General features: G+C 42.8%; 2 protein-coding genes across 5 annotated transcripts in view; both read right to left on the reverse strand.

Annotated features, from left to right (window-relative positions):
* Positions 1–3,089: 3,089 nt before the first annotated feature.
* ckmt2b (creatine kinase, mitochondrial 2b (sarcomeric)) lies at positions 3,090–9,734 on the reverse strand. 3 transcript variants are annotated; one of them, XM_031570565.2, is made up of 10 exons: positions 9,536–9,734; positions 7,765–7,943; positions 6,502–6,700; positions 6,164–6,259; positions 5,667–5,888; positions 4,561–4,661; positions 4,355–4,478; positions 3,975–4,109; positions 3,627–3,752; positions 3,090–3,309 (listed from the first exon to the last, which is right to left on the reverse strand). In XM_031570565.2, exons 2-10 carry the CDS (start codon positions 7,908–7,910, stop codon positions 3,199–3,201), a joined length of 1,260 nt encoding a protein of 419 aa, XP_031426425.1. In that variant the 5' UTR covers positions 7,911–7,943; positions 9,536–9,734; the 3' UTR covers positions 3,090–3,198. The 3 variants fall into 3 exon arrangements, with proteins under 3 accessions (XP_031426425.1, XP_012683971.1, XP_031426426.1); XM_012828517.2 differs by having other exon boundaries at positions 4,625–4,710; positions 9,536–9,733; XM_031570566.1 differs by lacking the exon at positions 4,561–4,661 and adding an exon at positions 5,243–5,328 and having other exon boundaries at positions 9,536–9,732.
* A 2,065-nt stretch (positions 9,735–11,799) lies between these two features.
* rasgrf2b (Ras protein-specific guanine nucleotide-releasing factor 2b) overlaps positions 11,800–16,224 on the reverse strand; it is a 58,804-nt gene continuing 54,379 nt past the window's right edge. For both annotated transcript variants that reach the window (XM_031570567.1, XM_012828563.2), the window contains exons 22-27: positions 15,871–15,955; positions 15,471–15,668; positions 15,191–15,270; positions 14,950–15,067; positions 14,688–14,756; positions 11,800–14,348 (exon numbers count right to left, since the gene is read on the reverse strand). In XM_031570567.1, coding sequence (XP_031426427.1) covers positions 14,256–14,348; positions 14,688–14,756; positions 14,950–15,067; positions 15,191–15,270; positions 15,471–15,668; positions 15,871–15,955 — 643 coding nt within the window. In that variant the 3' untranslated portion in view covers positions 11,800–14,255. The remainder of the gene's footprint in view (positions 14,349–14,687; positions 14,757–14,949; positions 15,068–15,190; positions 15,271–15,470; positions 15,669–15,870; positions 15,956–16,224) is intronic.

A 16,224-nucleotide genomic window follows, 5' to 3' on the forward strand; every position in this document is an offset into this window, starting at 1 on the left:
TATCCTTCAGATATGATACCATTGTAGGTCTAGAAATGTTATTTGGATCACAACAGAAACTCCTGTCTACACCTTGAAGTACGATCTGATAATTCCTCGGTTGAAAAGGACAAGGTCACTTATTGGCCATCCTATTCATCTTCCTCTACACTGATGGCAACCTACTTTCCATTTGGACCTCTTAAGACAAATTAATCTCAAGTGAATTCAGACATGTTTATTCAATTAAACGAGTGGGAGTGTGCTTTTCCATAAACGCTTACATGTCGCCTCTAATTGTGCGGAAAGTGAGGCTCTTCCAAGCACACTCGAAGTATCAGAGTCTGAGATTTATGAGGCTGAAGCACACTTCGATGGCAATGGTCAGTGTAAACAGAGCAAGATAAACACACCAAGCTGTCTGAGCAAAAGGCAATGCTGCTTGTTTATGTTGATATTTCCATTTGGGACTGAAATTGCTGAGTGTTCTGAGATTAACAAGTTTCTAGTTAGCTATTTACTTATATACTGACAATGGAAACCGGCCGTTTATTCAGGTGTCTCCTCAACACTGTGGTGTAGAAGTGTAATAGAATTTGATGGTCTGGAAAGGAACATTAAATATTTTTCAAGTGGAACAAACAAAGTGTTAAATCAGATCAGTCTATTAATATTCTGTGTCAGGAACAGAATATTCAGTCCTATATGATCTGTTCATGCTCCCAGCACAGCCTCTTCACAAAATTATGAGTTTCTGTACAATTATACAAATACAGCAGTTACCATCCGTCTCTGATGGATAGCACGGGTGTGAATGTATAAATAAACGTGCAGCATGTGTTCCTTGTCCTCGTTTCCCTCACATTGCTTTTAGGCCTTAAAATATATCCGCCAGCAGAGGGCGTTCTTGACTTTGTGTAGAACTGTTAAGAAAAAAATCAGTTTGAGCATTGCGTCCACAGTCGCCGAAGTGGCACAGAGCCAGCTGTCTTAATGGCTGAACTCTGTCCTCAATAGGTGACCTCACGCTTATCCCTACATTTCACACACCTGTCAAGATTACTCAACTGCATTTTTTGTGGTACTAAGTGATTACATTGTATAGTACATTGTGACAAATCTTTAAATTAGTCATAATTGTTGTTACAATGAGTATTATTTTACCTGTGAAATATTTCACATATCAAGGGAGATAAGTGAGATAAATGCTAACTTTTATGTATATATTTTAGACGGGACCTGTTTTATGGCTTTACAGAGTTACTTAGGGGCCAACGTCTGTAATGTAGCCATATCCTTAAATATCACACAGACCCCAGTAACCATGGCTGCTTCTTGGTAGCACTGTGTCTTGAGAAGTTATAATTTACTTACATACATTCTGTGTTTATGGTGATAATCTGTCAGGTGCAACTGATTTGTAAATTCTTAATATTAATATTTCAGTTAATTGTAACATTACATGGTACTGATTGTTCACCTTATGACAAGTGACGTTTTGACTTGTTGTTGTTATTGTACATTACCTTGATTGTGTGTGTGAGTCAGATATGATTTAAAAGATCTACCTTGGGCCAGATACATCTTTTGTATGTTTAGGACAGAGTGAGGGAGAGAGAGAGAAAGAGAGTGAGAGTGAGAGAGAGAGAGACAGCCTCTTAGTAGTAACACAAGCCTGCCATGTCCCACTCGTCCTCCACGTAGTGATCTTGTGAGTAAGCATTCCTCTGCAATGGTTCCACAAGCCTTCCACACGTGCTAACAAGAACAGAGGGCTTGGATGGCGTTCAGCTTTCCGCTATAAATACAAACTCTGGATTGATTTCAAAAGCGCTACGTGTCCTCAGTCACTATCTGGATCACTGGAACTTCTTCACACATACTGATCAGCTCTTCCCCCCTCTGTGAGCATACCTGGTCATCCACTGTGGAGCACTAATGGCATTATTAGATACACGTCATTAATCTGCTTTTGGAGTGGTAAATTAACCTCGGGAAGTCTATTAGATTTCTAATGAAGGGACCAGGCCGAGACTGCATAGGGAACTGGGGTCATGGAGGTGGGACTGGGCATACTGGAGTAATTTCACCCCAATCAACAAACAGACGTATATAGTAACGAGAAGAGAACTGTATTGAAAGAATGGAGGCATGTTAATTAAAGTTCCTCTGTCTGAGTTTAGTCCATGAACCTTGATGGATTGGTATTATGTTTTTGTGAGTTTTCACCCCTATATTTGTATTGGGTTTTACAGTACACAGAACTACAAAGGAAATGTAGAACCAATAAAAGAGAAATGTCTCTTGAAAGAGGTTTTCACAAATTGGTTTGTTGTAAGGCTGATGACATTAAAAATAAGTAGAGGCAGCCTACCATGCCAGACTATTTTCTTATCTGAGGTGTTAGGTTTGTGGCTTTAAAGGTTCTGGGGAGTACTGAAGAGAAGATTTGGTGATGTTTGGACGAACACATGAATATTTTTTTATTCAAAACCAAACATACCTCTTACATAACCTCCCTGGTATATTTAGAGAGCCAGCATCTCATGCATGAACAATGAGTGAAATAAGAGAAACGTTTCATTGCGACAGTTGTTTAGTCGTTGTGCTTTGACTCTCATTGGTAGATATTTTAAGCCCAGTTGCCCTTATTGAAATGGGTGACATCCTTTCTTGAGTGCAGTCTAGCCACAGGCTAAGGAGCTTAGTCCTGTATTGGCTGCTATAGTAGCTCCAAGAGTGCCAAAAGAGATCATGGTGGGCTGATGGCTTGATTAGGAGGGGTAGTTGGGATACAAGGCTCTTGGTCCATATGGCCTCTTTGACAGGTTTCCTGATACTTTGTCCTTCCTTGCCAAGGCATCCAACTTTTTCATCAAAGTACTTACTCTCTGTTTCTCTTCTCATCAAACTGGAACCATTGTACTAGAATAGAACAAGAGTACTGTAGGAGACTAGAGTAACTAGAAGCAATTCCTACCTGTTAACATTTTGCACAAACAATGAATATCTCAACATTGTAAAGGATGGCAAGGTACTATAACACTAAACAGTTTGATTCCCCATAAAAACCTTTGGTGGATATGATCCCTGAAAGAAATCTCTGCACGTTTTAATAGAATAGTTTATTGAGTTTATTGTTCAAGTAAGACCTTCAGTATTTCCATGAGTGGAAGGAGGACCTATTGACCTCACAGCTCAGACATTTACAATCTCCACTCATCTCTTGGAGAGGGGGGTGGGGATCTTGATGTCCTGACCTTTCTCCAGTCTCTTCTCACACTCAACCAGGTAGTTGACACCATCAACAACAGTTTGAACAAGCTCCACCTAAAACCAAAAAAAAATTAAAATACATTTAGAGGTTGTACTGCATAAATCAGGTAATGTGGATAAAGTGATCATGAATCAAATGTACAGCTAGGAAAACACTTGGAAAAGAAAATTGATAGAGCACATTTTGTAAAGCCTTTAATTGGAGAAGAATGACCAAAAGAAGTACAGATTAGCGATCGTCACTAAGACGTATCAGCCATCACTACAGTATGGCAGTGCCTTCCAACTAGGATTTGGAGGATCTTCTTGCCAGTTCAGATTACCCCCCCTTGGCTAAGCAGAGGGATCCTCTCACAGGGGAACTTATTTACCTCAGACTTGCCCAGACGGTCCAGGTTGGAGAGGTCAAAAGTATCACCAGTGGCGGCAGTGTCCACACCTCCAGTGCCTCTCTTCTGCAGTCTCAGGTTATCCAGGATCTTGTTGAAGCGTGGGTCCTGTATATGGTGAGAGAGAAAAAATTAAAATACAATTACTAGTAACACAATGGTAATGGTCAGTTCAGATCTGTTCAATGTTATTTACTTATATAGCACAATTATCAATGAATGTTATTTCCAGGGCACTATACATAATCAAACACTTGTAGTGCTGTGCTCCCATATTTTAATTTCAGAGCACATGCTGAAAACATGGTCAAATTAGTTTAAGAATGTGACCTTGCTGAGGTTGGGCAGGCGGACGTGCACCCCTGCCCTGAGTCCGGTGCCCAAGTTGGAGGGGCAGGTCAGGATGTAGCCCAAGCGCTCATTCCACATGAACTCCCAGCCTCTCTCTGAAATCAGCCTCTCCACCTAACACAAAACAGTACAGAATTACGTCACTATCTACATATCACAACATCACTGACATGGTTATATCAACTCGACCTATCGTCTTGGTAAACAATGGCATCCTATACATTTGCTCCTCGTGTTAGGGAACTCTGCCGTGATTAGAGAGACTCCATTGAAATAAATACATGATTTGAGCAGGAAGTAAGGGGGCAAAAATATTCCCCTCATTACGACGTTGGTGGAGAGTTTTGGAAAGGTCGTACCTCTTTGAGGCCTCGGCAGAACCTCTCGAACACCCTCTTCATGTTGCCGCCCTTCTCCATGGAAATGACGCGGGTGTGGTCCTCCTCATTGATCCATATCAAGAATGTCTTCTCATTGTTGTGCCTATGTGAGGAAGTTGTAATGAAGATATATCCAGGACAAACTCACTAAATGTTGAATGAGTTAAACTCCCACATCCTCTCACCCCACACGCACACGGCATGCGTACAATAACTGTCTCCTGGTGATGCAAATCTCATGCACCATACCAGATTCCCCTGGCATCTGGCCAATCACGAGCCATCCCTGCACAAGTCAGCAGCGGGGACACAGGTTTGTCAAACAGGAAGTGGTCCTACACCAGATTGACCAGTAGGAAGGGACAGAGGTGGACAGACAACACCAACAAGACATAGACCAGGAGGAGAGGACACAGAGGAGAGGAATGAGGTGATAAGCATGGCTGTAAGGATCACGGTGGACGTGAGGGTGAGCAGAGGAGGAACTAGAGGGTGTGTCTTTGTTTGAATGGAAGCTACTGCAGGGCTTCCATTCCAGCACAACTTACATTTAAAGCGCACTTACAGTAACTACAGTGTGTACAACTACAGTGTGTACTTTACATCTTGTCTTGGGATTTACAAAGCCTTGATTTTGAATCCTTAAATCCATAAATCAAGGACCTAGTCAAGAACTGGGAGTAAGAGGGTTTGACTGGATGTGGCTAAAAAAGCAGAGAATGAAAAACAGCTCAGATAGTTGCTCAGTCTGTAACGAATGTGACCCTTATCTGTTCCAGATCTAGTCCATCAAGACCCCATCTGTTCTAGGGTCAGTTACGTCTTGGGACAGCTCTACTCTACTCTATTCAGCTACCTGAGCCTTACCAAATGCCCCGAGCATCAGGCCAGTCTCTGGCCATCCCAGCTGAAGTGAGCAGAGGAGACACAGGCTTATCAAACAGGAAGTGCTCCTGAGCCGGGCCAGCACAAAAGAAAGCAGGGGGGGTGATCAGCGGTTAAAGGTGTCGATGTCAAAGGATTATGTTGCACTTGAACTCATGGCATTTACTACAGGAAATCTCCTCTAAGACCTCCATATGACTGAAGATAACTTTCAAAGTAATTGATATCTGAGCTGCATTTGTAGAGGGGATGTTTGTCACCTGATGACAATAAAATATATATATTTAATTTATTTACAGTTATTTTGAACATGTATTCCGTAATATGCTTACTATAGGTCCTCATGAGTGAGTTTGACCTGTCGGACATAACCACTAGAACATGACCAATCTGAGGTGACACTCACATCGATGAGCCTCTGTTGCTCCTGATCAGTCATCTCAGCCAGACCGTAGTATCGTCCGGACAGGTCACCCTTAAGGCCGGAGAGCGCCGTGACGACCACGCGCTCTACCTCGCGGCGCTCGGAGCGGGAGCACGCCGGGGGCAGGCTCAGGCCACGGATGCTGCGGCCTGTGCGCACACGGGAGGAGAGAACGTAGCGTTCGTCGAACATCCCAGAGTGGATCTGGGTAACAGAGAAGACAAATAAAGTGGCTGCACATCACTGATGCTAATTAAGAACAAGTAAGACTCACAGAACATTTTGCCACAGACACAGTACATATTTCATAAATGAGTGAGTATTTATATCCAATGTAACTTAGACTATACTGAAGGTATAAAGTGAATCACAACTTGCTCTGATTTGTAAATGAAAGCTATGACTATTACAAGTGCCATTTTGAACATACGCAGAGTTGAAACCTACTAACTCATGGGGAAGAAAAGGATGCTCTTTACCTTTGAAGCGTCCAGATCAGTGGGGTGCCTCATAGTCCGGGGATCATAGCCATTGTGCCTGTCTTTGATGACTGGATCGAACAGCTCAGCAAACACCTGTGGGTGATCACAGGAACTTTTAGTTCCAATGTAGACATAGTAATGGAATGAGGATGATTGTTAGCTGAGTATTCCATACTGTGTATCCTCCCTATAGAGCGATCAGCCCTGTAGCTCCTTCCTCTGGCCCAGACATGGCAAATCAGATCCAGTCTAGAACCAAGGCCTACCCCAACCCCATGATGTAATGCAGTGTCGTGTGATTCTGATGCGATAGTGGCCAGTGTTTGTCAAGTCACCTCATAGCACTCCTCGTCTCCTGCCACCATGCCCACAGTCTTGATGAAGGGGTGCCCAGGGTTGTCCACCCCGGTCTGGATGCACTGGTCCACGGTGAAGCTAGCTGGGGTCATCTTGTCCCTCAGGCGCCCATAAATGGCCGGGGTCAGAGCAGCAGACATGCAATTGTTGTGTTTGCGCAGGTCTGGAAAGTCAGCGCTGTCACAAGCAGAAAAGAGGGAGAATGTCTGAGGTCATCTGTAACACCTAAGATATTATCCGGACGTACTTTTGTATAATAGTTGGATTATAATAATAGGAAATGTTATGAATACTGGGAGATACGTGACACCTAAGCCAAATAAATAATCAATATTTAATACCTAGTAGATAATTCATCACTTGTCATCCATTAAGCGCACCAATTTATGTTATATTGTCTCTGTGCTTTTTTCTCTGGCTGTTTGTCAGCTTACAGTGCTTTGCCAAATTATTCTGACCTTCGAAGCTAAACAAGGTTGCCAACACGTTTGAGCAATGCTTGAAACTCTCCGGCCAGACCTAGACTTTACCAAGGAGTGTGACGATGGCCCAAAAACAAATTCTAGAAGGGTTTTGTGATACAAAGACACCTCAAGATATCAGGCCATGGTTCAAAACACAGAGGCTAAGAGGCATCAGGGCAGGCTAAAGAGTAATAAGATGAATTTCCTGTCCAATCTGAGGATATGTGGGATTGTTTTGCAAACTGCAGCCCACAGGCATCATCAAACCAACTTCTAAAAGAAACCAAACAGCAATAACAAAAGTTTTCTCCTCTTCCTCCCTTTAAAAATAACTTCAACACATTGTATGAAGGGCGTCGAAAGACACAAAGTGTTGACGTGCGAGTCATGACATCTATGTTTAAAGGTGGTTGATGAATTGCCATTAGTGAGTGTAAATCAGGTCACGTTGCATCGCATGCAAAGCCTGGTGGGTGTGTTGGAGTGCTGTGACGTGCGCTGGCAGAAGGAGTGATTGAGAGTGGAGTCAAGTGTGTCAGGGGCGCTTCAGGAAACACTTGGCACTGCTTCATTCAAGCGTCCCTTTTAAGGTTTCAGTGTTCACCGGAGTCTGTGTCATTTCAGCACCTACAAACATTTTTAGCTGCACATAGTTTCCTGGCTAAACGACACGAGTAATTAACCTGCGCCTTGAAGAAAACTACCAAAGCTGATTTTCTACCAAAGAAATCTGCAGATAATATCTTGTTGTTGCATATACTTCATATCATGTCATACCTGGGAGGGTACAACTTCATCCTCTCCTGAGCAGTGACGCCAGAGTCGGTCAGCAGGTAGCCAGTGGCCAGCGAAGACGCTCCAATGCTAGCCAGCACCACGGCCGTGTTACGGCCAGACATCATGCGTGTGAATGAGCTCGCCATCCTCACCCGGTAGTTCTTCCAACACTGGGGCTACTGTAAGAGTGTAACAGAACAATGCTGTTAACTTAAAGTAGAAAAAACCGCACTCTCAAACTTGTCTCATTGCTTATTTATTTTGACCAGTTTATCCACATCGCCTTTATTTTGGAAGTAGAGCGCGCCTATCCTTACAGAAAACAGAACAATGCTGCTCATCAAGGTCTGAAGGTTGTGTGAGATGACAATTACAAATGAGACCAGTGACATTTGTGTGTTTTCCAAGTGAAAGATGAAACTCTTTGTGATCCCACTGTCCCACTTGGTTGGGTGCACATGGCGTCCATGTGGGGTAATGAGATAATACTCACAGGCGTTGTATCTGTCACTGTGATATGGTACATGACATGCTTAAGCATGTTTCCAAATGTGAATCATACCTTTCCACCATTTTGGTTGTTTGATTAAAGGTCATGACAGACATAAAACTAGACATGGTTGTAATGTATGTAAAAGGATACAATAATTAATTATATATGATCATTTTTTAGTTACTTCCAGCAAGCAATTACTCGTGTACAGGTAGAATTCAAGCTCTTCAAGCTGGAGATGACTAATAATACAAAATGCTAAAGTGTTGTGGACATGTTTGAGCGGTACATTACATCCAATCAGTAAGCTACTGACAATTCCTACCATTGTAGGACATACTGTATGTTTATTTGCTGTTAATTAATTGAGAGCATTTGAGGAAGCCTGGGTTTCCCTGAAAACTGTCACCTTGACCTTGGGCTTACTAGAGCTGCATTAAGGCTCACTGGTTTAATTCAGGACCATTTCTGTTACATAAGAAAGCTGCATTCAGAACGCATGAACCTGAATTTAATTTTATCCATATCCATGACCGCCATACAAGCAGTAGTTAAGGCAACACTTCCAAAACAGAACATTCTAGAAAAAATGTATTTACAAACAGCGACTACCTATGATTGCCTTTGAACGTCTACCTTCAGACTATGGCTGCTATTTTTGTGATGGCAAAGAGGTGTCTGGCTCCATGGCCAAAGGTGAGAGGCGGCCCCCTGTGGGTGTAGGTAGAAAGCGCAGTATTAATAGCAGGCGGGCTAGATTAAGCATTAGTGCGCCAAGGCTCTGCTGGCATAAGCCCCAGTGACCACATGATCCAACGTGACATTCTAGACCGGTCAGAAGGACTTACGGAGGCTGACCGTCTGGGAGCAGGGCCGTGGGTGAATGGGGCATTGTATTCTGGGTAATGAATGAGTTTCATGGCAATAGGTAGAGAATGTGCCAGAAAATCCATATATCTTGGCATGGGAAGGTCTGGAAGTGTAGTCTACATCCAACAAAGAGGGCGGTGTATGTTTAATTCTAGGAGGAAAATAGGTTTGCCAGACATCTAAGATGTTTCATATGTAGGAGGATGCATTTTGTTTGCCCACTTTACTTAAATTAAATTTAATAAATTGAAATTCTGAACTATTAATCAAATCACTCCATTAATCCATAGACCAGACACCATATATACCCATTACTCATTAATTAATTACAAAATCAAAAAACACTTGAATACTAAAACCTAATGTCAAATAATGCAGCTGTACATCACAGGAGTAAAAACAGCATACCTTACAGATGATGAGGAGAAGAGATGAGGAGAGGAGAGAAGAGAGGAAAGGAGGAGCAGAGTCGTGTTCCTAGAATCCGTGGAGAGACACGGAGGAGTCGTTCCACACAGCCACACAGTCCAGCGTGCACTGTGGAATGAGCTATCACCGGGCTCAGGATAAGAGCTCATCCAGGCAGCCAATCCTATTTCTACTGTCAGCATGTCAGGGCCTACGTAGGTCCCGCCTGTTCAGGCTTTGTGTCCTTGAGTGCCCTCCCAGGTCAAAGCCTCCAGGTCCTTCTACACCTACGGCTGTCCCCTGTCCTCCGTCCTGTCCTCTTCACCTGTCGTGGGCTGGATTGGCCTGACCGCGAGGTGGGCTGAGCTGCTCAGCTATGTCTCAGTCTAGACACACACACACACACACACACACACACACACACACACACACACACACACACACACACACACTACAGTGCTGCTCCTGGGGGGTCTAACACCAACCTGTCATTATTGGCCGCCTACGTGTGGCTATAACATTTAATGGCCATACATACTGTAACTGTTCTACATAGAGCTTTCAGTTGCAGGTGACTACATGCGTGTGTTCCTTCAACACATGTTACCTTTTTATAGTGTTTACATGAGAAGACTGTACTTGTCATCTAGTCTCAATCATGTGGTGAGGTCTAATTTATACCTTCACAAACGCATACATACAGACCTATATGTCAAGAGTTCTTATTTAGATCAGATACCTCTAAAGATATTCACAATGCATTATGATAAACTAAAAGAGTTTTTTCGCCCATGTCTGTTTAAATGTGCCCATGTAAAGGTATTGTTGAGACTGAGAGTAGTATGTGCACAGCAGAAACCTGAGATCTGTGGCATTATCTGTTGTAATGCCAAAGCCCTTGCTCCACGGGCCTCTTTCCTCCCTCTGCTCCTCCAGCGGATTAAAGAGAGAGAGGGGGGGGGGGAGAAAGGAAGAGTGAGATAAAGAGGTAGAGAGGAGGATAGGAACAGAAAGGGAGAGAAAGAGAGAGATTGGGAAATGAGAGGGAAAGGGAGAGAAGAGGAGTGAGAATTAGAGAGGTTAAGAGAAGAAAGAGAAGGACAGAGAGAAATAAGAGACAGAAAGAAAGCAGGGAGAAAGTGTGAAAACAAAGAGCAAGATCTTTTCACCAAACAGAGGAGGAAATCAAGGAGGCTGTTTATTGTCATCTAATACAGATTATGGTCCATTCACTGGCAGCAGTCTGCTGTATGGAATCCAAAGCGCATCGTGTGGCTAGAGTTATATCGCACCATTTGTTGAGGGGATGCCTTTTAAGTCTGATTTTAAATGTGGCCATTTCACTCTTTCCCTGCAGCTTTAGTGAGCTGTCGGATGCGGCCATCAGTTGAGGCATCAGCTGAAACTCAAGCTGAGAAAACACATGCCATGTCAAGTACTGCTTTAAGCTGCACTAGCAGTGAAACACGATAGACTGTTAACAGGCTGAGATGGGCACCCCTCCCTGGAATAAACGCTAACGAGAACAAAACCACATTGACTCCTAATGGTATTTAGTTTTATACCATATATTGGAGACTCAGTTTGTGTCATTTGTGTCAGTCATGGATCCAGGTTTATTCTTGAACAATGGGTGGCCACACATTGTTGAGACAGAGGCCGAAGTTTCACACTCCCTCACAGCGCTTCACCTTAGCTTATCTAAATTATCTGTTGAGGGATTTGCTCTCAAATGCTGAGTTTAAGGGGTGTTACCGTCTATTCAAATAGGCCATGGAGACAAGGCTCTTTGTCTCGACCTGGGGGGGAAGGTGAGAGCAGTGTCACACCTCACTCCCCAGGTCAAAACCAAGTATATTCACCCAGGAAATGCTTACATGCTAGTTGAATCCAAATAAAAGTAACAATTATAACTAGGTATAAGATACATTGAATTATTGACTATGGCATATCCTTATTGACTATAAAATCTCAAATGCCGGTCCCTTCACCCATTATCAACTACTTTCATGTCTATCTCAAAAGATGAATTACACTACTCCACATTGATAACACTGTCAGAGTGATGAATTATAATGTAATGGCTGTTATTAACCGTAAAACTTAGAAATATATGTATAATTCTGTGTGGACAAGGTTCTGGGAATATCTGAATGGTGACTCTCTTAGTCTCTGTTTTTTCTTTACTTTAGTTACAAATTGCACTGATAATTGACACTGTATTATGTGTTTCAATACCTGAGGCAAAATGGATGGGAAGAATGTTTCATTTTTTGTTTCATTTTAATTGACATGAGCATGGAATCACTGTACTTCAGCTGTACATTGTGTCATAGAAGAAAGAGAAGAGAGAAACATGAAACAGGACTTTCACACAAGTAATATAGAAAAAAAAGAGGTCTTGCACAGGAAAAAACAGGAAAATCCCACATGCAGACATGCTGCGTATATGAGCACTAATGCAGTGTCCACATTACACTTCACACAAAACTGATAAAAAATGAAGAGGAAATATAATAGAACCATGAAAAATATGCTACATTTTTTTTCTCTTAACTACTTTGCAGAGTCGAAAGGTCATTTATAATAAATTGCAAAATTAAAGTATCATATAACAACAACAACAACAGAAGTGACATAATTTCATAAACTCATGTTGGATGCACTATATACAAAACAGGGTCAAATAAATATTTTACGAAATAAATACACCACACTCGTCTCATAAGACAGGCGACGCTACATTGCGGAAAAAGTGCGCCCTTCCTGATGCCACCGTGTTCTAGCAGTTTACCGTTCGACACATCAGTCTTGGTTCTCCTTCATGTCAAACAGCCATAAACAGGGAGATGGGCCGTGGATATTTGATTAACTCATTTCCCATGATGCATAGTGGTATTTTACAATATCACATGCCAAACCCCTTCATCTGCTCAGACCTTGAACATGACAGCAAATAACATACTACTTTGGGAAAATGCATTTGTCAGGACAGAGGCAGCGTCTTCCTGTTTGTTTCTTCTTTTTTTAAGGATTTCAGAGATCAAGTTAAATACACAGCAGCAACAGAAACCCATTACATTGTTCTTGCAAAATAAATCTCTTTCATGCAAATATGTCTTTACCGTTGCATGCAACTGTCTGATAAATTATTCTAGAAGACTTAATGACCACCTAACACATTAATGTCAGTATGCATTATTTTGTTATTCATCTCTGAAGTGGAAAAGACAAGAGTGCCGTCGTTCACCAGAAAGTTGGTGCTCAATCCTCATTAGTGTGTTGGTCTGCTCTAACCACTAGAGGGAGACTTTGGAGTAATGATATGCAGTACTTTAAACAGCCTGCGCACCTTGAAGGTAAATGCAAATCTGTGACCCGAATACGCTTCTTTACAACAACTTGCTACACTTGGACTTGATTAGAATTCTACGTTTGGATTGAATCTAGCTGATCGTAGGTGCCTTTTTGACAGATCATGCTCACGCGTGGATTGAGGACCGCGGGTCATAAACGGCTTCGGATCAAAAGGCCATTTGAAGCCCCTGGTGAACCCATGCAACTTTCATCAGTGTTTCACAGCAGCTTTTTGAGAGACACATGAAAAGGGCCGCACCTCAAACAGCAACCTGTGCCCCCCCGGGGCCAGACAGGAATGATCCGCGATCGATATTAGAAGAAAGGCCATGTCATTAGCGCATCACTCTGTCTATACACACGGCACCTGCGTTACATTCACTGTATTTTCATGACTACTGTTGGTGGTAACAGAATATTGACGTTGGATTTTGTTTGCTGTTTGTGAAGGGGACGGTTGATGATGTTTACTTTAGATAATACCAAAATAGAGATAATGTTTGGTGGCTGTGGTGGTTTGTTTTATTGTCATTCAGACTAGTGCTGAAAGACAGGCAGGCATAATTTGATTAGGCATAAGACAAGGCACCGCATAAAGGTTTGTTTTTACCATTTATGGTAAGCTCTCATGGGGGAAATCAAACTGCATTAAGCTTCACCTAGCAAAATGAATTTCACTTAAAACAACAAACTGGAAAATTTCAATGTTTGCAGGTGGGTCATCACCTGTGAACTTTAATCATTGCCTGGGACTGAAGGTGATAGATCTAAATGGAAAGGTTTACTCACATCCACATGGTCTAGCTCATGCAAAGTCAAATTCAGCAGTCAACTTCAACAACCCATGAAAGCAAAGATCTGGGAACTACTACCGCTACCGCTGGAAATGGCACAACAAATAGACATACAAAAGTTGGCATACAAACTGAAAGGACCATTTTGGATTACGTCTGTACATGCTACATTTCTTTCTTCTTTCTTTTTGTTTTTCTTAATCTTTTTTTTTTTTCTTATCAGACAAGCAGTTATGGTAATGACGTTTGAAATGCATTTCCTGCTCTCTGATAAGACGCCACTAACTCTGGTGTCTCTCCCATCCTCTCCTTCCTTATGGCCACTTCCACTGGAATGCTCTGCAAGCGTTAGCACTTAAAGACGCCCCTCATACATACAATAGGCCTCTATCCTTCCTCTAGACAATCTTCTGTCTCTCTCTTTTATCTCCCTTTCCTAACTTTGCCCAGACCAGCTGACAGTCGTCCATCTCCTTCCAGTATTCTCCACCCTCTGAGAGACCCCCAGGCCTCCTCCCAGCCCTCCTTGACGATCCTGTCAGGAGCAGCTCGACACAAGTTGCCAGGGCTCAAGCAGGGAGCCTGGGTTCGATCTTGAGGGACAGGTCGTACAAAGTATCTTCATCCATGATCAGGGTTTTATCCAGAAGGTACTGAGTGACCTGAGGATAAATGATGACACCACATGAGTGTTATAAAAGCTCTGAAATGAGAGCACCAGCATGGATTTTATAACTATATGAAAATGCAAGGATCTGTCATGAAGTAATCAAGAGGTGGGCTGAGATGTGAAACATGAACATTATACATATTACCATCACAATGTTGACATTTAATAGGAGCAGCCATATGCGCCATGTAATCCCTCCCCCTCGAAAATACCTGTACACTATCACCTATCTACAGTATATACATAACAGTCACGGTGTAAACAACAGAGCACACAGAACATAATAAATCCGTCCCAAAAGTGGACGAAGGAAATAATGACTGTAAGTTACCTTTGGTTGGTGATCTACCCTGTATGGTGTCTGCTGGAACTGGCGAATCTCTCGGATAATATGGGATATCTACAGGAGAGGCGGGAAACAGAACAGTTACACAATGAACATTAAGTCTTAGAACAATTCAAACACAGTTCAAACTGTGGTTTTAAAAGCTGACATTTTTTAAACTACCCAACCCTGCCTTTTTTCCCTTTTGTTGGATTCTGCGGTCTGCTCAGTGAATCACTATGGAAACTGGGTTCAGTGATGGACTCACCATTCTCATCTTTGAGAAGTTGACCAGTCCCTCCTCAGTGAAATTTGGAGTTCCTTCCTCAATGAAGGCCAGGTCTGTTAGGTACATTCCCAGATAGGGCACACAGGGTGGGTTACAGCTGGGGGACAGAGCAACCACAAACATCAGAGGGATTATTCAAAGTATATTGCATGTTGTTTTTGAAAAACAGATCAAAATGTATATGTCATTTGAACAATGAAACACTTTTTTTCAGTCTTACTTTTTTAAAGTCTCCCTCAAATTCTTGAATCTCCCCTCTGAAGACACTGTCTTCTGGAGCTTGTCCATCAATGCTCTAGTCTGTCCACAGAAAAATAGTGAATAGGGAATACGCAAAACAGTATAAATAAAACAGCGAATCCAAACTTGTGTCGGAAAAAATGACAAAGCATAGCACAATGGTGGGTTCAAAAGCCCAAACTGATTTGTGTTAATTCCGTAATTTACAGAAGTCCCTAAATAGCTAAACAAAGAGGTGTGTGAAAGCCAACGGTCCTGACCGGCTTGCTGATTTTGGCCCAGGTCTTCTTAAGTCTGTAGATGGCGCTGCGGTTCAGCGCGGAGGTGATCTCCAGCATGCCGTTGTAGTTGTTGAGGCAGCGGCAGATGTCGGCCACGGCCACCCACTTCTCTATGGAGCTGGCCCTGGAGCCCACGTCAGTGTGGGTCATGATCTGGGATGCCACCAGGTTGCTCATCTGCAACATCAATCAAGAGCGGGGGGTGGGGTGGGGGTGGGTGTGTTGGAGAGGGAGAGAGAAAGGGGAAAGGAGAGAGAAAGAGAATGTATTTGTCAAAAAAGAAAGGTCAAGACTGAATGAAGGGGCTGAGGTTCAGGTTCAGCAGTTCTGTGCGAGGTTAATGATGTGGTTTGACTGGTAAGGAACTACAGTCACGTACATCATTAAAATGCTGGCTCGTCTTCATGATGTAGGGGGTGCGTTCCGTCTTGTCTGTCTTCATCCACCCCTGGCCGAGGAACTCCCTGAGACAAGAGACACAGGACACAGTGAGTGTGACAGTGTGAGGTGTCTCTTTCCCTGTGGGCTGCTTGCCAGCTTTGGTGTGATCGCCGGTAGCACCATGTTTCAGAGGTGGATCTAATTGTCAAAAGGGTTGATGGTCGACACACCACGATGTGTCTGAGAAACATGGCAGCTTTTCAATTACTACAAGGCATTCATTAACCATGACATCACATCAAATTGATCTCATGTCTATTTTAAAAGAAAGAGGAGGTAAAGAGAAGAAGGA

The sequence above is a fragment of the Clupea harengus genome, chromosome 7, assembly GCF_900700415.2.
Source record: "Clupea harengus chromosome 7, Ch_v2.0.2, whole genome shotgun sequence".
Lineage (NCBI taxonomy): Eukaryota > Metazoa > Chordata > Actinopteri > Clupeiformes > Clupeidae > Clupea > Clupea harengus.

Bases quoted from the DNA above. Each gene is read 5' to 3' on its own strand.
- ckmt2b (XM_031570565.2), bottom strand. From the start codon at position 7,910: ATGGCGAGCTCATTCACACGCATGATGTCTGGCCGTAACACGGCCGTG. The intron at 4,662-5,666 runs GTGAGTGTCACC...TGACTTGTGCAG, and splicing joins AGCAACAGAGGCTCATCGAT to GGATGGCTCGTGATTGGCCA. The intron at 4,110-4,354 runs GTACGACCTTTC...GTTTTGTGTTAG, and splicing joins TCTGCCGAGGCCTCAAAGAG to GTGGAGAGGCTGATTTCAGA.